We start from the raw sequence: 24,450 nt of genomic DNA on the forward strand, positions 1-24,450 counted from the left end.
GTGTGCTGATAAATGAACACAGAAAATTATAAATAAACATCATAAAGCTACAGGAAGAAGAAATCCTTCACAGTCCTACCAACCCAGAAGAAAGCGTTGTCAGTATGTCAGTTTAATCCAGGTTTGGTGGCTCACACCTGTAATCCCAGCATTCTGGGAGGCAGAAGTGGGTGGATTGCTTGAGCTCAGGAGTTCAAGACCAGCCTGAGCAAGAATGAGACCCCATCTCTGCTTAAAAATAGAAAAACTAGCCAGGTGTTTTGGTGGGAGCCTGTAGTCCCAGCTACTTGGGAAGTTGAGGCAAGAGGATCAGTCACTTGAGCCCAAGAGTTTGAGGTTGCTGTGAGCTATGATGACACCACGGCGCTTGACCCCACAGTGACAGAGTGAGACTCTGTCTCAAAAAAAATTTTTTTTCAGTTTACTTTCCATTTTTGTTTTCCCTGTTTTTTCCTTCATTTTTTAAAATAATTTTTATTTTTATTTCTTTCTTTTTTTTTGGAGACAGTTTCACTATGTCACCCTTGGTAGAGTGCGGTGGCATCACAGCTTGCAGCAACCTCCAACTCTTGGGCTTAAGTGATTCTATTGCCTCAGCTTCCCAAGTGGGGGGACTTGTGGTGGGGACTACAGGCGCCCACCACAATACCCAGCTATTCTTTGTTGTAGTTGTCATTGTTGTTTTAGATGGCCCGGGCTGGGTTCGAACCCGGCACCCTCAGTATATGTGGCTGGCACCATAACCACTGTGCCACGGGTGCTGAGCCTAAAATAATTTGTAGTTGCCCAAGAAATACATGAGTTGATTTTAAAAATCAAAATATTTCAAATGACACTTAAGTCTCCTTTAGCTTTTCGTCCCCACTTGCAACTCTTCCTCGGACACCACGTCGTCATTGTTTGCCTTACCTTTTCCTTCCTCCTCCCTGCATCTTTCTCTGTGTGGTTGCACTAAATACCTGTGCTCAGAGCGGAGGGACAGGACAGGGCCACAACCTCTGAAACTCTGAAGTCCAAACAGCTCTAAAAATAAAAAGATTTTTCCTAATTCACTTAGTGGGAACTGGCCCTGAACTATTTAAGGGCTATTTATTGTTCATGCCAGTTATATATATTTTTTTCCTGTAGAAATGTAATATTTTGTTTTAGCTACTTGAGACCCAGCTGAGGGTGTAACATCATATATACATATACAAAAATGGACTTTTAACTCCCAAATATTCTAAATTCCAGGGCATGTATGGCCACAGAGTTTTCAAATAAGGAGTTATGGATCTTTAATTATCTTATGGTTTGGGCTGCCTTAAAAAAAAACAAAATGCAAAAAACACCTAGACAGAATCGCAATTCCTTATATCCTACTGCAGCTTGCTTTTCTCAGACACTGTGGTGAATCAGGAATCCTTTCAGTGCTTACAGATCTCACGCATCCTTTTTTGAGGCTGCGTGGCATTCTGCAGTGTGGATACTTGCGTCTTTTAGGCTGAGCAATAATTCATTTGTTCCAGGCTTTTGCTGTCCCAGACTCTTGTGGGCTCCTGCAAACATACCTCTCCATGCACATGTGTAACACATGAAACAGAATTACTGGGACACAAGGTTTTGTTATTAACATTGTTGCCGGCATGTCAAAAGTGTCCCCCCATGCTGTAAAATATCTCTTTCCAAAATTAATTCTTCATGGCTGTGCAATCATCCTTCCTGAGGTGGCTGTAACAAAGTTCTGCAAACTTGGTGGTGTAAACAACAGAAACTTATGGTCTCAAGGTTCTGGAGGCCAAAAGTCCAAAATCAAGGTGTGGGCAGCTTGTTGGTTCCTTCTGAGGGCTATCAGGAAGAGTCTGCTCCAGGCCTCTCTCCTTGGCTTCTGGCAGTTTGCTGGCCATCTTTGGTACTTCATGGCTTATGAAGCATCACCCCACTCTCTGCTTTCATCTTTATGGTATTCTCCCTGTGTGCGTGTGTGTGGCCAAATTTCCACTTTTTAGAAGACTTAGTCATGTTGGATGAGGGCCCACCTTAAATGACCTCATCTTAACAAATTACATCTCCGAAACAACCCTATTCCCAGATCAGGTCACATTCTGAGGTATTAGCAGTTAATACTTCAACATAAGAATTTGGAGAGAGCAGAATTAAACCCCAAACAGTCTGAATTAGCCCAAATTTACTTATTTTACTTATATTGCCTACTTTAGTTGTTTCTACTACGTGATAATGAACATCTTTACACAGAAATCTTGATCCTTGTTTCCAATTATTCCTGTAGAAACCATTCCTAAGAGTCAGAGGGAATGTCATACAGGGTGTCCACAAAGTTCATGTGCAAAGTCTATTTTAAATTGCACATGAACTTTATGGGCACCCTGTATAAGGCTCTTGCTAGCCCTTCTCCAGGTTGCTTTCCAGAAATCAGAGTAGAGGATTCCCCCCAACCTCCTCTAGATCCCATGTTTTTTTTCCCCACCTGGACTCAGCGGAGTTGCAGCCTGCCTGAGCATGTGCATGCCCACCAGCATGGGCTCAGGCATACTTTCTATCAATTCACATTATTCCTGCCAAAAAGAGAGACAGTCTATAGGTTAATAGCAGATTGGAGAACACAGCTCCAAATGTCTCTTTAGGGCATGTTCTCTTGCAACCATAGAGATGAATAGAGATTTCAGAAATACCGGGCCCTCTGGGCATCAGGCATTAAATCAATCAGTGCATTTTCACTCACAGGGCAGCTTGCCAAGCCAGACCAGGAGGGAGAAGTGAGTTCTCTGATTTAGTTCAGTCTGTAAAGTCCCCAGCAGCCTGCATCAGCCCACTGCTGCAAAAGGCAATCAGATAAAGAGCCCTCAGCCACTTTCGGGGGGCTGGGGGCTGGGCCCGGGCAGGGTTCTCAAATCCATCCAGCCTGGGGAGCTTTTTAAGGTAAACTGTGAGAGCTGGGGACAGGTAAGGAAGCTGGGAAGCCAGAGCTTATTTAATAGGGACTTCAGAGAACAAGGCAGAAGAGGACTCCCTGAGAGCCAGAGGGCTTTGTGTGTGTAGCAAGCAGAGACAGAGAGGGGTTCTGGGGTGCTGCAGGTGAGGATTAGCACTAGGCTTAGACACCTAACTCAGCAAGGGCAGGGCCAGCCTAGCATGGAGACCAGGGAGCAGGATGCAGGGAAGGATAAATTTAGCCTGTATTTCAGGGGAAAACATTGATCTTAAATGTAGCACTGTCTTTTAAAGGAAAGTGGAAGCCTTAGGTTGGTCATTTGGGACAATTTCACTTGAACAGATAAAAGCCCACGAAAAACGAACATTTATAACCAGCTCATTCTACTAGCAAATCCATAGGATCTCCCATTTGGCAGGAGGGTGGCTGATTTCTGCATGGACCTGATGAATGGTCCATGACCAATGGTCCTTTTCTGTTCCCAAGAAAAGGTGCTGCCTTGTTTTCTAGAGAAATTTTTGGTTTATATTTCTGATCCCACATGTTCGTCTTCACAAGGCATGATGCAGGGGCTAAGCTCAGAGTTTGCATGGCTGCTGGGCCCAGGTCACTGATATCTGACAGGCTTCACATGTCAGAACAAGGTTACTGCCAGCCCCCCTCAGTTGTCCAGAAACTGAACAAAGGACATGAGTTAGTGGTGGCTGTAGACAGAAATTCCTGTTGTTTTGGCATTCACATGGCATCCTGAGCATTGTTTCTACCTGGACAAAGCCAAAGGAACCACCACACCACCAAGCAATAGAGCACCTGTCCTAATGACGAGTCCGCAGCCTCACTAACCCAATGGCCTCCCCCTGACACTGCCCCCTTGTTTGGAAGGGGAAGAAAGTCCAGGCTGTCGATGTTTGGGGCACTAATCATCGGCATTTGGGCGCCAGGGGTCATTGAAAGGCTGAGACGTTTCCAGGAATTCATGGCTCTAAAACAGTGAGGCTGACCGTAAAGGAACTCCAGCGAGGGTATGAAAGAAAGAAACCCAAATCTCCGCCCACCCCCACTCCTCACCCCTGAGCATTGTCCATTGTGTCTTGGATTCTTGGGAAGAAACGAAGTCAATGCACACAGTGATGCGGGTCCAAGTTAATAATAAATGTAGAGGAAGGAGAAAGGATGTTCAATATTTAAACATTTCAGAGCGCTTAGTTTGTTTTGCCAGTTACTGCCCTCCGCCTGCTTCCTGGATGGGTTCTGTAAAGCTAAGTGTTCTCTTCCCTAATTCTGCAACTGGCCTCTGATGCTGGTGATTTGGATAAAAAAGGAAATGGTGCTTCTTCTAGGCAAACCCAAATCAGCAGGGTCCCTTGTTATTTTCTGTTGCCTTTTTTAAAAGAAAGAAGAGGATGACAGAGTGGAATGTAAGGTTTTTATGAATACTGGGGCACTTGTGAGGAGTTTCTAAGTTGTCTGAATTTTACCAGATTTGCTTTTCTTGGAGTGATCCCATATTTTAATATAAATGTTGTGCTTTGGTTCTTACCTCTTACAGCCTTTGTAAAAAGGCTTAACAATAAAACATACAGTTGTGTTTAAGAAATGTCTTAAGTATACATACTAGACGTGTTCCTTAAAAGTTGCCTGTAATGCAGAATTCTGTGAATCAATTTCTTTTTTCTTCTTGACACACATTATATAAACGGAAAAGCATTCCTTCACGGAGGGCGGTGGGGGGGAGGGGCCGTTTGGCCTTAAGACATAATAAAATCATGCTTAAGGATGCAGCAAACTTTAAAGTCTCTTAGTTAAAGGAAATCAATACTTTTATGATGAAATATTAATAATACTAAAAAAATAAGTCAAAACTACAAATGCAGAATAGCCAGGGTGATTTTAATGTTGAACACATTAGCTTAGCATTTGCAAGGACATGAAGAGTGAAAACAAATCCAACCATGGCTTCTTCAAGAAGCCCCTCCGGTTCCTTAGAAGCCCTTTTTTAAAATAGGTTTCCTGTCAAAAAGACATACCCCTCTCTTAAAGACCAAGGCTATTTCCAAGCATGAAAGCTTATAGAAGCTGCTGGCTTTTGGAAATGAAAGGATGAGATTAAGCTGGAGAAGGGGGCGTGCAGAGGTACGTATGGGAGCACACATCCACACCCGCTCCGTGGCCGGACAGAGGAGGGGAGAACTCTGCGGAGCCACCTGTTTGAATACACAGCTGGCTGCTCCCTCCTTCACTGCCCTCTGAATTGTCCCAGCAGATGTCTTTAAGAGGGGTATATTCGTGGGAAGTTTTCGTAAGTCAGTTTGGTTGAGTATTTGTGAGTTTATACATTTCAGCCTAATCCATATCTCTCCATCAAAGAAATACTAACAGAACAATGTGTCTTGAAAACAACATAACCTGATATTTAAAGGATCTATATGAAAGTAACAAAGGCTCCGTTTTATCATAAACTTTTTATATAAATCCCTTAAACTTAAGGTATTTGGAGTTCCTTAGGAAAGCTCTCTCATATCTCACTTTATTATAAACTCGTAAAACCTTCAGTCATAAAGACTAAAGTGAGGACAATTTTTTTATTTTTACTTTTGTTGTCTTCTCTAAAGAGCTGAGCCATTAATTTTGCTACATACCCCTTTGTCTAAAGACATTTATAAAAATGAAAATTTCCAGTTCTTGCCTCATTGGGCCCAAGTTCCAGGTACCATAAATTCCAGCTATGTCATTAGAACAGCAAGCACTACCTGAACCTGAGACTGTATCAGTCCTTTAGTCCTCGTGAGCCCTGTGAGGTGTGTCATTGTCACCCCACTCTGTATGAGAAAGGACACAGACTCGTGGGGAAGGTGGCTCACCTGAAGTCACATGCCCATAGGGGGACAGATGCCTCTGCACACTCTTCATGGCTGTACCCTGTACTCAGAGTAGAAGCCACAGCCCTAGAGCCAAAGAGCCACTATTCTCAGGGCTTCTTTCTGCAGATGGAAGAAGGCTATGCCCCCCAGTCTGCCAAGACAGAAGTAGACAGAGTCCTGCCCACCTACCCAGCTTGGTATGAGTATGGGGTATGTGTGGCTTTGTGCACACACTCCCTGATTACTTCTGACCCACACAGTCCCAGAGAGGATCTACAATTCTCCTTGTGATGATATGTGATAGAATGTCATCCACTGTCAATCTGACCTAACCCCAATTTGTTAAAACACATGGTAGGAGAGGCTATGGCGACAGGGCCAGGCTGCAGAATTTAGCCACTCCACTCTGCAAAATCAGAGCCCTGGCAAAAACATGAGCAAATGGGATGGGACTGTGGCATATGACTCTCGGCCTAGGGAGCCCATTAAGTGTGTGTCAACTGCACGTCCCTTTTGTGGAGAATCAAAATGAATTCCGTGGCCCCTTTGTACACCTCCACCTTGTCGAACACTCAGGGCGTGACATACACGTGTGAGACATGCCAATGTGACACGCTATGGGTGCCACGTAGTCTCCCCCATTCTGGCCTGAGAGGACAAAGCAGGGCCGATGGGACTAGAAGCTTGCTGGGGAAGTTCACTCCTTAGCCTGCCAGGATGTCCTTTGCAGGCAGAGCTCTGGCCTCCCCACCCTACCTCTGGGTCCCTGGCTCATCGCCCTCGGGCTCTTGGGGTCGGTGAGCTACTGTGTCTGGATGCGCTCCTAGTAACTGTCTAACCCACCTCCCTCTTACTGCTCTTTCAGCCCGATTTGCTGCCTCGGTAGAGAGGCAGCCGAGATGGACGCTGAGGAGCTCTCTAGTGCCTTGGCTGAGAGACTTGTGGAGCTTTTTGGTTACTAATGTTCAGACGGTAATGCCATCGGAAGAGGGCAGGGGCTGGGCAAGGCAGGGACCTGGTCCTTGGGAGGAAAGCCCATCCTGGCAATGCTCAGTTCCAAAAACTCAAAGCCAGGTTGTGCCACTGTGAGAGATTCTCAGAAATCCAGCCCCCTGCCCCCTGCGTCTTAGAGGGGTGCTTACGTCTGAGGCAGCACAGGGACACCAGCACGGTTGCACACACAGAGACGACAAAGACGCACGCATTCCTGACATTCAAGCAGCCCAAATGTCCTCAGCAGCAAAAGGGACATTTAGACATCGGATCTGTCCCCCGGGTGGCCACCCACACAACACAGGCAAGCCTTCACCTGAGAGCAAAAGAATTCTGAGGGCACTGTTAGAACAGAGATGGCACAAAGAGAAAGCAAGATACTGAAAGACCATTTTTTCTTTTCTGCAGGTTTTCAAGTATAGCCCTTAAAATCCAAGAGGATTTATCCATGGATAAAGAGCTATAGGCTAAAAGATTCTACAAGTTCCCAGCTATTTTTATATGTTGAACATGTTATCCCTTGAAAAGCATCCAGAAATAAAAAGTCTTTAAGTTCATTTTGAGGTACAGCCAGTCAGTGATGTAGGGGTCGCCCGTGGTGAAGGTTAAGGAAGCAGCCCGCGGTGGTGGCTCCCAGCTGCCGGATTTGTAGATCTACCCCTGGGCTGGACAGGAAGTGGCTACTTCAGTGCCAAGACACAAGTGGAAAATCAGAAATCCCCATTGTAGAGGGAGCCCTTAGATTTCCCTGAAAAGAGGTTTTGCGCACAACCCTGTTAACAGTTGATGGTTTGAGGCTTAATAAAGGGAAGCAGGAAAGAGGGTCTCTGTGCAAGAACCTGTGTTTCTGCCTTTACCCAAACCTCAGAGTCCTAGCAGTGAGGAAAGGGACTTGTGGGGGACTCTATGGGGCCTGCTGGCCCTCAGGGTCACTGCCACCTGAACCCTGCCCATGTGTCAGTAGATACCTTTGGTTTTGTGAAGATTACTCTTAGGAGTCCTAGGTGAGCATGGGTACACCTGTTGTTGGACTTAATTCTGAACCCTGTTTTCTCAGCCCCCCAACACATGTCTCTTAGAACCTCTGTGGGTAGTTTGGGACCTGTGCCCCATCCTCCTGGGTTGGCTGTTCAGAGGATGGGGGGTAGGCTCCAGAGCTGCCTCTTGGGACAGATGTGTGAATGAGAAAGGTTGGTGTCCCCTATAGATCAATCTAATAAGCTGTAGTCTGTCCAGCGCCACCAGAAGCTATAGTCCCAGACTTCGTCGCATCCTAGCCCTTTCTCTCTCGCCCCAGGGACCTGGCAGACAACTCTGGGAGGTGAAAGGGCAGAGCTGAGGACGGAGCCAGCCAGGGGAAAAAATAAGGCCACGGTGCACTTGCTGTCTTGGGTTTGTGCACAAGGTCACAAGGCCAATTGATTTTATACTGTTTCCCAGCATCGTGATGGGTGTGAGAAAATATGAGCACTGCATCGTCAGAAACCTGAGCTGCAGCCTCCAAACGGATTTGCTAATGAAAGGCAAGCTCAGCTCACCCACGCCGCGTGGTCTTCATTCACCTCTGAGACTAGAAAATGCATGAGTTGCTTCTCCTGAATCAGCCCTCAGGGGATTTTATATTATTATGCTTTTCAATCTGGAACAGCCATAAATAAATGTTGGTTTTGTTAGGGCAGGCAGCTCTCCCCTCCAGATCTTAGATCTAGAAGAGATCTATCGAAACCTGGACTTCTTTATTGTACCTCTCTGAGACATAAATGTCTTGATCATGTGCCTTAGACTCAGTAGCTACCCATCTCTGGGTTTTGGGCAAGGTGGCCCCAACACTTGGACCCCAGGGCTTAAAATCAAGGCTAGAGACCCCTGTCTCAGCCCAGGGCAGAACAGTGAGTTTGGTTTGGTTTGGTTTGCCTGGGGTTGTCTGCCTTTTATTTTTTAAAAAAGAATGGGAATTAAGGTATCAACATTTTTAAAAATATGGAAGCTTTGCATACAAACCCAGATATCCAGCTTCCCTTGAAGAACCAGAAACTGTAGCCACACTGGGGCCTGTGTTCTCAGGCAGCAGCAGTCAGGAGAAGCTGGGAACTGCCCTTCTAGCTCACCCCGTCTCCACCAGTCCCTGTCATCGCCCTGCCCTCTCCCTGCCCCAGAGGCAGAGTGCCCCACACAGACTAGCCTATGCTATTGCTTTCTAATAGAACAACATGGTGTGTCAGTGTCCGTGTCCGTATCAAATAAAGAAAAACTGAGAACAAGTGGGGAGCCCCCGATTCACCTCTGTGCCCAGCTGGCCAGCCTTGCTGTGTCTACAACTTTCAAAAGTAGGATCCACGAAGGTATCTCGAAAGGGGAGGAGAACCCCTCCTTGGCAAGGCACTGTGCCAGCCAAAGGGGTTCCATTTTCATCTTGTGTGGGAGTTTCACTGTTTATTAACTGGAAAGGACTGTCCTCTGGCGTTTTGTCTTTGCAGGCTGAGGCTCCATCTCCGGTCAGGCAGCTATATCTCCTGTGAAGCTGCTTTCAGGGACATGCTCCCAAAGAGGTTTAATGGGACAGGAACTTTGTGGATGAATTGGCCTGTCATGTAGATCACCTGCTACAAATTCCCCTGAGGTCTTGGCTCCCAGGAAGCGCAGAGCCAAATGGTGACATTAAATTCCCATAGCTGAAGGTTGGGTGTAACTTTTCACTTCCCACTCACCTTTTATTGTTGGACTCTTATGTAGTTTTTGTTTAAGTGGCTTTCCGTATTTAGATCTATGGCATTTGGATTTGAGTTTTAAAATATAAGCCATTTCAAATCCTTCCTGAAAGCAGGTGATACATAAGCACATCTGAGGGTATGAAGCAGTGAGGTGAGGTTAATACCATTGGGTAAAGCATGGAGAATCCCCGGAGTGAGTTCTGAGCCAACGGGGTTCCTTCCACTTCAGCTCTCTGAAAGGTCCCTGTGGATCTCTCAGAAGCTTGGGTAGTTTTCTCATCTTCCAAAGGGTAGTTGTGTTTTTCATTTTGTTTTGTTTTGCGTATAAGAGTTATACTTTAGTCACATAGCCAGTATCCTCAGAGTAATTATAGTGTGCAAAGCAGCACAGCTCTGGGCAGGTTACAGAGGTCAGCTGGGGCCTCCCTGCTCAAACTTGGAGATTTGGGAAACTCAGTCCCCCTACACTCAAACCCCCTAGGAAAAAAACTGAGATTTCTGGCCATCCGAGCCCATCCCATCATTTAGTCTCTCCTGGTCTCCCTGGTTTCCAGGTCTTGACCTCCATATGAAATCTCTGTGGCCTGATATGACACCAGAAAGCAGTCCTTTCACTGATTTCTACCCAAAACGTCCACTTGCACCATGTGGAAAAGAATTGAGAGAGTATTTTGTAAAGATTTGGGGGACCAAGAGAAGATTCACTTTCCAATCTCACGGCCCTCTCCCCTTTCTCTTCACCTCACCACACCCAGATTCCTCCAGCAGGCATGGTCAGCTCTGGTGGCTAGTCTGTTCCTTGTCCCTCATGGGGACACCCCTGCATTAATAAAGATTTTTTTCCAACTATATCAGTTAATACTGATATAGTATTACATTACTATAGTTAATACATTGTTGATCAGCAATTTTATGTGGAAGCTATCCCATGTCAACAGTTACTATTCCGTAATTAAATGTAAAAGTGAAATGAAGCTTTTACATCCCCTATGTGGTACCATTGCTTCATCTAGAGATAACTCTTGACTGAAATTTTAAAATATAGTAATCCCAAAGAGGCCTAATTTTATAAAGTTTGTCTTCACTAGACATAGCTTGTGAATTATCACTAAGATGAAAAAATGTAAGGATTCACTTGAACCTCATTCTGGTCATAGTTTTAGAAAATATTGGTGTTTCAAGCAAAGGGTCCATTGACCAGTAATCTCTCTGATGTTTTTTGTCTGTCTCATCAATACCGATAAACTGAGAAACTTCTTTATATCACTAGTGGTAATTTCCATCCATGATAAAGTTTTAGCAGAGTTTCTATAAAATTGTTCCATTTGTGATAAAAACCTGCATATCTAGAAAAATAATTTCTTATAATAAAGTGAATACAACTGAACACAATCGCAAAAGCTTTTACATTATCCCACATTACCCTGTGTCTTAAAAATTTCAATAAGTAATGCAAGTGCAAACATGAGTTAACTCATGACTGGTCAATAATGTGTTACGATAAGGCTCAACTAGATAGGAAAGACAATCCCAAAAGGGAAACTCATTTCCCTCTCAGGTAAAGGAACCCTGGGTGGAGGTGGTCAAGAGCTGCATAGCTCCTTCCTGCTCAAGGATCTGCCATCCCTAATGTGTAATTCATCCTCATGGCTTAGGATGGCTGCTGGAGTTCCAGCCATCACATTCATTTTCCAGGAAGCAGGATGGAGGAGGGTACACCTCCTTTCCTTTTAAAGGCCTTCTTGGAAATCCCACATGCCACATCCATTTCTATCTCGTTGGCCACAATTTAGTCATATGGCCATGCCTAACTGGTCAGGTTCTGTAACTGAAGGGGAAAATAAGTATTGAAAGACAGCAATATCAGAAACACTGTTCAAAACCATCTTATCCCAGAGAGTTCCAGGTGCTGGCAGTTAAAGTAATGATAGTCCTTGCACAAAATGCAGTCAAGTTCCTTATGCCTTACTTGGGCAGACCAACTCCTACACAGCTCAAGGCTGACAGGGCAGGCTGTAGGAGCACAAGGGAGAGAGCAGCTAATGCCACTTGCTGTAAAAACTCCTGCCCAAGCTGGCCCTGAGCTTCATGAGCTGTGAGGGATTGGTGGAGGGGGTTGTGAAGACAGAACAAAGGAAAGAGGGAATTCCAGACTGGGGGACCAGCCCAGCAAAGGCAGAAAGCAGGTGGTTCATTAGAGGTCTGAGGCTGGCTCTAGGCTGCTGGAGGCAGGTGACCTATTTCCACATGCCCCTCACATCCCCAATAACTCTGGGGTTGAGGAGCGAGTCAACTTGAAAGGTTTCTGGAGGGTCAAACTTCCCTGAGTCCTGTGCATTTAATCAGAAATCTAAAGATAAAAATCAAAGATTATCATTGAAATGTCCACAACGCCAGACAAGTCAGGAGGGGAAGGAGCCCACTGCACTTAGCCCCCTCCGGTTGTTCTCCTGTGGAAAGTCATCTCAGGAATGCCAGATCTTTTGATTTCTTTAAAAGCCAGAAATCCAGATTTGTATGTAAAAATCTCCTAATGTATGAATGGTATAGTACCCAAAACAGACACAGACATGATGTGACAAAGCAAAACACAGCTGCACACCCGCTGTCGGATCCTGGATCACAGTAACCTGCTTCTCACCGGGAAAAGCCCACAGACTCGAAGCCCCAGGGAGGAGAAGGAAGGCTCATCCAAGGTCTCAAAGCTGGTGTGTACAGAGCTTGGACTCAAACCTGGAATTCTGACTCCAAGCCCAGTCCTCCCTCTATCAGTGGGCCTAATATAGAAGACTGACCTTTTTGTGGTATTTCTACACTTGACAAATGCCAGGGAGTTGTTCTTTAGTTCATCTTCCCCAAGTAGGTGACAGAACAGGGCCAGAGGACAACAGGAAGACCCCCAGGCTTTCCCTGCAAAACCCAGGGCTCCTGGAAAATGGTATGCATTTTGCCATTGGCATAGGTCCATCTGCTTCTGGGGCAGCCTGCCTGGCCCCAGCCCTGGGGATGTGCTGGTGTGGTTCTCGGTAGGTCTGGGGGAGAGACTGAGAGCTTGAGTCTACCCCGCTCCCCAGCAGCTTGTGTTCCTTCATTCATCCTCCTTTTTTCCTGGTTTAAAATAATGTTCATAGCAGTAGTCTTGAAAAATTTAGACAAACACAAAAAATAAAACTCCCTATAGTAAAACCACCTGGCACTCTTCACTGCATCAGCTTCAACACCACCCCCCCAACCCCTGCTCCCTTCTGTGTTCTGTGCTATGGACAGCAGGGGAGGGAGAGCCTAGTTGCAGAAGCACACGGAAGTGCTTTTTTCTAATAACCCTTTTGCATTTACTCCCTCTTGAGCATTTCCCTCCATGCTGAACCTTCTTCATCCCAGCATCTTTGTGGGCACCAGAGAATTTTATCATCTGGATGTGTTAGAATTCATTTATTTGGCCTTGCCCTTGCTCTTGGACATAACCGTCGTCTTCAATGCTCTGAATGTCCTTATGCTTCAGTACGTGGATCCTCTCAGTGCCTTCTGCCACGTAAATTCCTAGATGTGGAATTGGTCAGACAGATGGTGGGAAAGTCTGAATGGCCTTTGATATACTTTTCACAGTCTATTCTTGAGACATACCCTGGGAGAGCCAAGAATGTTATCTGCTGGCGAGGATTTCAGGGAGGCCTGCGCCCTGTCCCATGATCTCTGGCTTATCTGTGTATTTGCTCGTACTTGGCAGTCCGTGCGTGTTTGGTTTATGCCCAGAGAGGCTGACACCTCCACCAAAGCTAATTCATCAAGGACTGCTGTGCTGGGATGAAGCAAGAACTAGGGGGCAGGCGCTCTGGCCACAGCACTCGTCCTAAATTTTCTCCAGGGCCCTCCTGACCTTCTTACACATCCAGCCAACTCTTAAAGTAGTTGCCACCTCAATTAGGGGGAAAGCCCTTAAAATTTCTGTGGAGGCCTAGGCACCCACTAAAAAAAAAAAAAAAAAAAATTACTATGCCTTTCTGTACCCCAGCATCACTGGGGAGGGGCGAGAGTAGAAAGGAGAGAAGGGGGTCCTAGCAGAAGCAGCAGAAGGAAAGCTAGGTTGGATTTTCTCTGCTCAGCCATACCTTGCAAATGGGTGGTAGTGGAGGCTGTTGATTATTTTTCTGTTTTGTTCATACTCTCAGTGAGTGTAAATTTCATTGCCAGTCTATGGTTTCACCCTACCCTATTCCCAAGGTGAAAGAACTTTCGTATTCAAAGTGTAATGTCAGCATCACATTTGTGGCCCCATAGACCCCACTCCAAATACATTTCCATAATAAAGGGGAGCTTTAAAGAGAGCCAGAGGACTGTGTCTTCAGAAAAGGGCTGGTGACCACCTCGGGATAACCATGTCATTCATCCATTTGGGCTGGGATAGTCATCATCAAGAGCATTCAGGCCTGTTCTTGGCCCTGGTATGACACTCCCTGGTCCCCTGCTCACAGCTCTGATAAACAGGCAGCTCAGGAAAAACCATCTCAACATTTTGATTTGTTAAGGAGTAATTCATTTTTGAGCCAAGTAAACAGCTTATAAACTGGGGGGTTTACCACTTTATGTAATTAAGAAGTAACAGGTATAGGGGCAGCACCTATGGCTCAGTGGGTAGCTGTGCCACCCCCATATACCCAGGGTAGCTGGTTCGAACCCAGCCCCAGCCAACTAAAACAGCAGTGATAACTGCAACAAAATAATAGCCAGGCGTTGTGGCAGGCGCCTGTAGTCCCAGCTACTTGGGAGGCTGAGGCAAGAGAATCGCTTAAGCTCAAGAGTTAGAGGTTGCTGGGAGCTGTGATGCCATAGCATCCTACCAAGGGTGATAAAGTGAGACTCTGTCAAAAAAAAAAAAAAAAAAAAAGAAGAAGAAGTAATAGGTATAAAACTGGTTCTATGAGGCTGTGGGAATTGCCCCAGGGACTCTTCTTGACCAGTGTTTGGACTTGCTGGATGTTTGCCACAGTTCATCTGAGTGCTCTCCCAGCACACATAGTGTGTCACATAGCACCTCTTCCTGAGAACTCTCTATGTGAACCCTGCTATCCCCTCCATAAGCAGCCCTCTCAGCAGGGGAAGGGGAAGTGCCTTCTACAAAAAAGATGACCACCACGCTCAGCACACTACTCCTGTCACAGGCCAGGCAGCGAAAATTTATAGGCTTTGCTGGCCACATGGTCTCTTTGGCAACTAACTGCTCAGCTCAGCCTCTTAGCACTGCTAGTCTGTGTAGATGCAGGGCTGTGGCTGTGCTGCAGGAAGACGTCACTTACTACACAGGCAGTGAGCTCTCATTTGCTGACCCCTGCTCAATACCCTGCTGCCTTCCCAAGTTCTAAGAAAGGTAAAGTCAGGGTCGGAAGACCTTCTGGAAGTATCAGCGGGGCTAGACCATGCAAGGTTCGGGCATCCCAGGTAATAGGAATGAGGTCTGGGAATGGCTGTGGTGTGTATTCACTTAGGGAGTGACAAGGCTTGTTCTTATGACCAGGGAATGGCCAGGAGGACCAAGGTCTACTCTCTCAGCTAGAAAAATGACACACACACACACCCAATTTGGTGCTGCTTCTGAACACGGGACAAAAGCAATGTGGTCCACAGAGCACCAAGGATCCTGCCCAGCTCCTTAAGGCCACATGTGGCTTTCTGGATCCTTAAATGTGGCCTTGTGAATCCACAGAACATCTTTAAAATTTGGATTCAGTCAAAAGGCTGCACTTAAGGATTTGGAAGTTCACAGGTTCCCCACCCTGTCTGTAGAAAAACATATGTCCACCAGAAGAGGCTTCTGGACTGGGTGAGAAGGGCTTACACTGGTCATAAGAACACGAGCTGCACCCTGTACAGGTTCTCTCATTTTATTCCCACAGCAGTGGAGTCATGAGAGCAGGTCATGGCTAGAAAACAGACTCAGAGCAACATGACAGTTTTTCACATGTCTGGTTATCCTGTGGAAAGCAGGGCTGTGCCCAGTCCTGACTGTCTCCAAGTTATGGGGCTCATCCACCCCATGCTGGGTACAGCCCCCACCTGCAGGTCATAGCATTGCCCTGAGGGCTACTCGAAGTTCTGCCATCGGTAGCTCTCCACCAGAGCTCTCCTTGCTCCTGAACCTGACCTCCCGAAAACCCTGAGGGCAGAGCAGGTTCTCTGTCAGGGAGACCCCCAAGGTGCTCTCCTTCCACCAGGGTGTGACTTCAGAGCTTATGTCCAGTGCCTTTCCTCTGGTGGGATGTGAGTGGGACAGCAGAGGCCTGAGATTTTGTGGATACAGTATCCCCATGTGAACTTGTAAGGAGCCTTGGAATCCCCAAGGCTGCATGTCCCCTTTATGGGCACAGCTGGTGCATTGCTGAGCCAGAACCAGGCCCATGGCCTCTGGGCTGATTGCACCCTTGACCAGCAAGGTCACGTATTCTGGGGCAGAGCAAACTTTTCAAAGAGCTGGAACTGGGTGGTCCCCAAATGTGGAGGCCCCCAGTCCTGCCTGTGAGGTAGGGGCTCACCCCAGTGTCTCAAACACAGTGTGGGGGTGGCAGCCCCTATTGGGCCTGTAGCTCCTCCCACTTGGTCACCTACCACCTTGCCTTGCAGGCTTCGCCGTGGCCCAGTGCATTAATCAGCACAGCTCTCCAACCCTATCCTCACAGTCACTGCCATCTGCCGGCGGGAGCCCCAGTGGCAGTGGGAGCACCAGCCACTGTGACTCAGGAGGTGCCAGCTCGTCCTCTACTTCCTCCACAGCCCAGAGCCCAGCAGGTATGACCACATGACTCAGTCGGGGGACAGTTGGAGGACCCCAGAACCCTCACCACTCCAGCCACAGGCTTCCAGCCCATCCTTGTCACGATGTTTGGAGGATGCTGCCACCCCAGAGTATTCTGTGTGCCTCTAGCATAGCACTGCCCACAGGCTGGGTCAGCTCCCAGCTGGGGAGGAATCGTTCCTTTTTCAGGCCGGCATTGACTGCAGAGCTGCTCGGTGCCAGGCAGGCCACACCTAAACCCACCTTACCGACACCTCTGAAGCCCATGGGAATCATGGGAAGAGGTCCCCAGGTGATGCTATGCACCCTGGGTAGAGAATCAAGTCCCTGCTCATTTTTTTCTCCATAGCCAGTTTCCCCTTTACATGTTTGGTGCAGTCTGGTTGTCTGACTCAGTGTACTTTGCCACCCCTTTGAGAGTTTGGCAGGATGAGATGGAATCACATCTTGCCATCCTGCAACTTACACCACTTCACACATGGCACGAGGGAAGCCATGAGTTGGCCTGGAGCAGCTCTCATTCTTGGCTGCCATGAGCCGGTCAACATGGGCACCTCGCAGTGAGGGCAATAAAGACACCAGGCTTGTTTCTGGAACAACAGGGCCCCAAAATGCAGCCAGAGGAAAAGGACCCAGGCAGGATAGGCCTTCCAGTCCTCGAGTCAGTGGGATTCCTTATGCCCCCCGCACAGCCCCTGGGTCTGGAGGGCCTCAGCACCTCTGGACTGCATCTTCAGTGTCCTTCCTGACTCCCGCAGGGTCCAAACCAGAGTCCTCATATTTCAGGGCAGCCTGACCTGACTCTCATTAGAATATGGATGTCTGGATCATGACAAAAGAGATGACAGGGCTGTGCCACTATAGTGATGGGGAGATTGAGGGCCCTGGGCCACCATCCCCTCAGCCTGAGGAGCCAAGATCTCCTTGGGTACCCACATCTCTGTCTTGGGCATTTTCAGCCTCTTGGCATCCATGCCTATGGCTCAGGGCACCCCAATCTGCCTATGCCTTCCCACAGTGAAGTCTTGACATTCACAAGGCCCAGGCAGGAAGACCACCCCTTCCCCTCCCTGAGGCTCTCCGCTACTCAGCACCTGCCCCAGGCTGGGGGAAGGGGGCCGCCCCTTCCAGGCTGTATGTGAGCCTGATTTAAGGTTGACTACACATCCAAGCAGTAGCCACCCTGCTCCCAGCCTCATTCCTGGGAAGTACAGCAGAGCTTCCTTCAGAAGCCAAGAGCAGCACTCAGTGTCCCTCTTCATCCTGTTCTCCTGCTTGCTTGGAGACAGGGGTGCAGGGGTGTGGTTCACGTGCTCATGTGCATCCACTTTCTGCCTGCCTGTGTACGTTTCTGTATTTGCATGTGCACCCAGACACACACATTTACCCTTGCATTTGGGATAAAAGGTCGCTTCCAAATGTAGCTGCAGACAACTTCCTTTGATTTTTAAAAAGGCACACCAACAGCTAAGTGAACAAATGAGCCACACACTTCTTTGCCTAAAGTTGAAACCAACTAAGACCGACATTATCAAAATTGGGCCTCTGTATACACCTGAACATGACACCCAGGGCTTTGACCTTGCACCTTCTCCCAGAGGCTGGTCTCTGCAGCAGGCACTGGTTTCTTTTCTCTGGACCTCCCTCAGCCCCTCTGTCCCTAACCCACCATTCCCTGAACAGTGCCAATGATGTATCTTCTCATCTTAGAAATCCAGGGGCTATTAGCTTGGCTGTCAGGTGGCCAGGCAGTTGCAGTCGATAAGTGATAGCCATGCCCTCCAAGGTGCTTGCTCCCGCCCAGTGCGTCCCCGGCAGGCTGGTTGAGGCAAGTGTGCAGGTCCTCATTTTTTATGTTGCATGACAGTAAAAGCCTGAGGCCCAGCCTACAGACACAGTATAACTCACTCCTGATGAAGGGCCTGCCTGGCGGCAGTATGTGCTTTACTCTTACGGACGCCTCGGGATGTACCTATTGATCCCTAGAAGGAGAGCACATCAGAACCCATGAGCTCCTTCTGTCTCAATGCCAGACTTCCAGGCCAGCTTCAGCCTCCCCTATCCATCCAGAACAGCGGTTCTCAACCTGTGGGTCGCGATCCCTTTGTAACAATGAAAGTACATCCTGCATATCAGATATTTACATTACAATTCATAACAGTAGCAAAATTACAATTATGAAGTAGCAACGAAAATAATTTTAAGGTTGGAGGGCAGCGCCTGTGGCTTAGTGAGTAGGGAGCTGGCCCCATATACCTAGGGTAGCAGGTTCAAACCCAGCTCCAGCCAAACTGCAGCAAAAAAATAACCAGGCATTGTGGAGGGCCCTGTAGTCCCAGCTACTCAGGAGGCTGAGGCAAGAGGAGCATGAGAGTCCAAGAGTTTGAGGTTGCTGTGAGCTATGACGTCACAGCACTCTACTGAAGGTGAGAAAATGTGACTCTGTCTAAAACACAAAAAGAATGGGCAGTGCCTGTGGCTCAGTGAGTAGGGCGCCGGCCCCATATAACAAGGGTGGCAGGTTCGAACCCAGCCCCAGCCAAGCTGCAACAAAAAATAGCCAGACATTGTGGCGGGCGCCTGTAGTCCCAGCTACTTGGGAAGCTGAGGCAAGAGAATCGCTTAAGTCTAGGAGTTGGAGGTTGCTATGAGCTGTGTGATGCCATGGCACTCTACCGAGGGCAACAAAATGAGGCTCTGTCTCAAAAAATAATAATAATTTTATGATTGGGGGTCACCACAACATGAGGAACTGTATTAAAGGGTCACAGCATTAGGAGGCATTAGGAAGGTTGAGAACCACTGATCCAGAACAAAGCATATGGCATTCCCATGTTCTGTGTAGGAACGGGTCTAACTGGATGGTTCCAACATCTGCTTGGTATCCTACCAAGCTATGCTGACGGGACAGTGAAGGACAGAAGAAGGAAGGCAGCTTTTATTGGTATGGGAGCCCTTCTGCCAGTTGCCTGGTTTGACATCAATTTGGAGTGTGGCCCAGTGTTCAGTCTTCTGGTTACGGAAGGCCACCCTTCTGTGGCCATCCACCAGGGCCTGGCCACAGTCCTCCAGACACAGCGTCCCTGGAGGGCCAGCCAGGCAGCAGGATGTGCCAGGGTCTCTCCTCCTCTGCCCTAACCACCCCTGCCCTCCTTCTGGGCAGCTGAAGACAGCTGTGGCCCCACCAAGGAGCCACTTGTCCTCAAAGTGGCTTTTGAGGGCACAGTGCTAAGTCAGAAGCATTCCTGTCCCTGTGGTCACAGAGTCTTCCTGAGTCTGGGAAGCTCCCTATTATGCAGAGCAGCTGCCAGGTCTTTGGAATGGGAACTAGCAAACTCCAGTGGCTTCTGTGTCATTGAAGCCACATTCTGCACAGTCAAGTGTTTGGTTGGGAAAAGGCATAAGAGATGCCGTCTACTAGGTGACTGAGACAGGCCCTGTGTTCCATGGCTCTGCTCCAAAGTTTTTAAAACTTGAATTGAGGGCGGCGCCTGTGGCTCAGTCAGTAAGGCACTGGCCCCATATACTGAGGGTGGCGGGTTCAAACCCGGCCCCAGCCAAACTGCAACCAAAAAATAGCCGGGCATTGTGGCAGGCGCGTGTAGTCCCAGCTACTCGGGAGGCTGAGGCAAGAGAATCGCTTAAGCCCAGGAGTTGGAGGTTGCTGTGAGCTGTGTGAGGCCGTGGCATTCTACCAAGGGCCATAAAGTGAGACTCTGTCTCTACAAAAAAAAAAAAAAACAAAAAAACTTCAATTGTTACCTTGGTGTGTGTCACACTTTATGGGGGCAAGACATGATTGCAAGAGGAACTTTGCCTAACAATTGCAATCAGTGTAACCTGGCTTATTGTACCCTCAATGAATCCCAAACAATAAAATTTAAAAAAAAAAAGATTAAAAAAAAAAAATAGATGATCTTCTGAAGGCAAATGACATGAAAATAAAGGAAAAAAAAAAAACTTGAATTGTTAACAATGCTGTTAAAAGCAAGGGGTGACCTTCATACTATTTTGGCAGTTGGTGTGGTCTGGGCTTCTGCTGTAGCCACTGCACAGCCTTCTCCATGCGTACTGGCTGAGCGGTGTTCCAGTCGACACTCCTGAAATTAAACATGCCTCCCACTGTGCCCACTAGCACTTTACAGATGCTCCTCATGAATCCTGCCACGTTCCACCTCACCTTGTGCAGTTGGGAACACAGGGGCTCAGAAAGGCCGTGTCACTTGTCCAAGATGATGATGCTGGCATGCAGAGGAGCCCAGATTTGAACCCTAGCCCTGGCAACTCCAAAGCCCACGTGCCACCTTCTGAAATGTCCAGCACAGCATCCAAGGTGGTTCCTAAGTCTGTCTCAGGACCGTCCAAAGTGTTTCCTGGAGACCTGGGTCTGGTTGGAGAGAGCCCATGAAATGTATCTCTCCTCCCAATGCGCATGGCTGCTCTGGGACCCAAGTGAAAAGGCATAGCCCCACTCAGAAAGGCCTGGTAACATGGATGGCCTCTGCCAACAAAAGGCTGGCCAGCACAGGCCTCCGTTGGAGGGAAGGCCTGTGATCCTCCAAAATCAGCAGCAAAGTGCGCCCCAGATGGCCACGTCTCCTCTGTGGGCCCATATGGGTTCATCTCCAAATAAGGGGGTTAAACCAACTGATGCTCAGTTGGGTTTTCTGCCTTCACCTTCTGTGTAGCCCAGGGGTCCCTAAGCGTCCCACCTGGGTATGAAAGAGGCCCATGCTATTCCCAAATACACATGTTCTCATCTTCCCATAGGGCTGGCTCCCAGGGGCTAGGCTGAGGCTGCTTCTCTTGGTTTTGTGGACTTGAGACCTGATCCAAGAGGTCCCTTCACCAGCCCAGGCCGCATTGGGCCTCTCACTCCTCTTGGTGGCTTCTATCCCTGGATCTTATCTACCCAGGGTTGAGGCACCCCCTCTCCACTGTCTTAATATTTCCTAACCAGGTTTGTGTCGAGTCTCTGCTGCACACAGACTTTAGGAACCAGAGTGGCAGAGCATGGGTCTCCCAGGCAAGCAGGGCAACAAATGGAGGCCCAACAGATGCCCACAGATTGTACAGTTACAAACCGCAGTGAAGGAGGCGTGCAGGGGCTCTGACCGCCAGCGCGGGACAGCCTCAGAGGCTCCAGGGGCTCCCAGCCAACATCACTGGAATCAAAAGCTGAAGACTGAGGGGTGGGCTAGGCAGGGAAGAAGCCCCAGTTCTCACATGAGCTGACCAGACCCAAACCCATTTGGACCAACTGAGAGCTAGACAGCTTGAAACCTGCCATTGTGTCATTGCCCAGGGTCCCCACAGTCCTTCAGCATTTTTAAGGGCAGAAACCCAAGTGAGAGATACTGTCTTTTCATTTACTTCATTGTGTTAAAATATACATACCATGAAATGTACCTTCTTAGCCATTTTTCAGCAGATAGTCAGTCCAGTGGTATTTCAGTCATTTTCCCTGCCCTGCTCTGGTGATGTGATTTCTGAGCCTTGCTTCCGCTCCCAAGTTTGCCTCTGGGATTGTGAGTCCTTTCTTTGCAGTGAGATGTTCTAACATTTTTGTTTCAGCCAAGTAAAACTCAGCACTCGGGCACCTGCACGTGGTCTCAGCTCTCCTGCTGGGTTTTCAAAGGTGCCAATTACCCGATTACCACCTGGAGGGGTAACCCCATGGCTGGGGAAGGGGCCCGAGGAGAGTTACGGAACTCAGGGACTGTGCTGTGGGCTTCAGGGTATAACATTAAGAGAACTGAGAAATCCACTGGGTTCACTTAGCTGGAGTGGCCCTGATCCTGCAGCCACGTCCTGCCCTGCTCGGACTGTCCTGGGGATGTGAGTTTTCGTGTCTGAACTCCTGGTCCACGTCTCAACTGACAGGCAGTTTGTTCTGTCCCTGAGGTTTCTGACTGACAACAGCTGTTGCTGATGACTTGAAGTCTTTCCTTTCCCATAGAACCGACTTTCTCTGTCCTTGACCCTTACATCTCCCAACCTTGCCTCATCTTGGTGGCAGGGTGGGTGTCTTACCTGCATGGGAGACTCGTGCCCCATGTGCCAGCAGCCACCAGCCCACTGGGACACTGTCACCTCCCCTCCCCTCTCATTGGTGCTCAGCGTCCCGTTGCTGCTCTGTGTCCCCTCTTTGTGTCGCCTGTGCTGTCCCATTGTTAAAGGCTTTCTATGATCTGTCGCTGTGTTTTCCCTCTAGTCAGGAGTGGCAGGAAAGGACGCCGGCGAGTGTTCAGCCTGTCGGAGGCCGACAGTCACGGCGGCCACTGGGTTTAGTGCTCCGAACGGCAGCTGCCACGGCAAACCACGCACAGTCAATTCAGGCAGGTCTCCTCTGTTAGCCGCTGGCGCCGCGACGTCCTCTCACCACGCTGCGTTTCCACAGCCGGTAGGGTCTGCACCAGCAAGGTGGGCCGGGCCGGGCCTACACACAGAGAGCTGGGCACCAAGTTGGCGTTTCCTCAGTTCCCCGCTGCGGCCCTTCCTGTTCCCTTTGTGGCCTTGTCTCATCTGAGACCAAATCCCTGGTCCTTGACTGACCCTCAGGTCAGTTCTTCCAAACCAGACCTGTGCAGCCTAGAGACACCGCCGCCTCTGGGAAGGGCCAATGGCAGGTTCTTCTGCTGAGTTCCCTCAGACACCCCCAGTTTAGGCCATGGGGATTGGGCAGCAGTTGGCTGGTGAACTGACAATTTGTAAAAGCAACTAAGTCACCTGGTTTCTTTTTTTCTCCTTTTCTCCCCTGGCTTCACCCAAAGTTAAGTGGTAAAAGTCATTTCCTGTACAGTTGCCTCGATGGATGTGGCCCCATTGTGTCCCTTGTACACATGGTCCCACACAGCCCATGCAGCCAGCCAGGGTCAAACCGGGGGCCGCTGCCCAGTAGCCTGGCTCACTGTCAGGGCCCCTCCTTCCAGTGACATTTCTTCTGTGATCGGCAGTTGCACTTGTCAGCTGGAAGCCTTTCGCCTTCTTTTTCATTTAAAAGCTGTTTGCTCTGTGCTTTGCCCTCTGCTTGCTGTACAGGTGTTCTTTTCTTCCCTGCATCACTCAGCCCTACCTTTCCCAGCCCAGAACAATAAATCCAGGTTTTTACTGGAAACTCTGTCACTCAACAAAGGTCAATTGAGGCTCCAGTCCAAAGCTGCAGATCAGCTTCCAAGGTACTGGTCCTCACAGGCCAGGGCTGCGGGGTGGCCTGTCCACTGCTCACAGAAACACGGCCATCCCAGGCTTCCCATTCTGGCCCCAGCTCTCTCTGCTCCACGGCCAGGAAGTCAAGACTTTTCTCCCAACCCCTCATTTCCTGGGCCTGGCCCCAACTTGTGGCCTTGGAACTCGAAAACACCAACAGACAGACATAGCCAAAGGTTCATGGAATACCTTTGCAGCTGAGCACTTGCCCAGAAAATGTTTCCTCAGAGGATGATTTTCCCCTGGGTGAAAATCTCGCAAAGGTCTCCTTTTTTCCTCTTTCTTGGTCGGGTAAGTTTGTAGGTCACACTCAGGAAGCAGCTCTTAGTTTAAAACACTAATAATAAAAAGATAATGTTGTAGGTGGTGGCTAAGAAGAGGTTGCTTTTTGCCTTTTAAAAACAAATAGACTATTTTACAAGGACAAACCAACTTTTTAAAATTGTTGATGCTTTTTAAAATTGTTTCCTAAAGAAGAAACTAGTTTTGTGTGTGTGGTTGGTTTGTTAGTGTCTGCTCTTTTTAATATATTTGCCTTTAGCTTTTCCACATCCTTGATTATCCTCATCACCAAAATCCCCATCAGGGAGAAGGGAAAGAGGTTTGCCAGCTTTTTTGACTGTCTGCATGCAAATGCAGGCTTGAGCAAGAGGGGGAAACTTATATTGAGAAAGCGTGAAGGAAATGCTTTGCCTCCCTGTCTTCAGATGGCAGGACAGCGCCTTTTGGGGAATTAGTCATTTTTGAACTTCCTCATCAGTAGCTGAACTTACACATGGATCCACATGTGTGTGAGCTGGTAGATGCACTCATGCCCACCAAAGCAGGTGAGCCCAGCTCAGAGAACCACGGGTTCTCACCAGCAGCAAGCCAGGACACAAGCCTGGGCTGACACCAGCCCAGTGCCACAAAGTGTCCCCACTGAATGGAGCAAATTAGTTGAAATTCAGAGAAACC

General features: G+C 48.4%; 1 protein-coding gene across 7 annotated transcripts in view; it reads left to right on the forward strand.

Annotated features, from left to right (window-relative positions):
- CLEC16A (C-type lectin domain containing 16A) overlaps positions 1-24,450 on the forward strand; it is a 241,250-nt gene that overhangs the window by 200,967 nt on the left and 15,833 nt on the right. For 5 of the 7 annotated variants that reach the window (XM_053554134.1, XM_053554136.1, XM_053554135.1 and 2 more), the window contains one exon: positions 16,113-16,277. The exons of 1 other annotated variant lie outside the window; for it this stretch is intronic. In XM_053554134.1, coding sequence (XP_053410109.1) covers positions 16,113-16,277 — 165 coding nt within the window. Of the gene's footprint in view, positions 1-16,112; positions 16,278-22,498; positions 22,623-24,450 lie in introns of all 7 variants that reach the window. One more of the 7 variants, XM_053554137.1, reaches the window with a different exon arrangement.

Source organism: Nycticebus coucang, chromosome 12 (assembly GCF_027406575.1).
Source record: "Nycticebus coucang isolate mNycCou1 chromosome 12, mNycCou1.pri, whole genome shotgun sequence".
In the NCBI taxonomy this organism is placed as follows: Eukaryota; Metazoa; Chordata; class Mammalia; order Primates; family Lorisidae; genus Nycticebus; species Nycticebus coucang.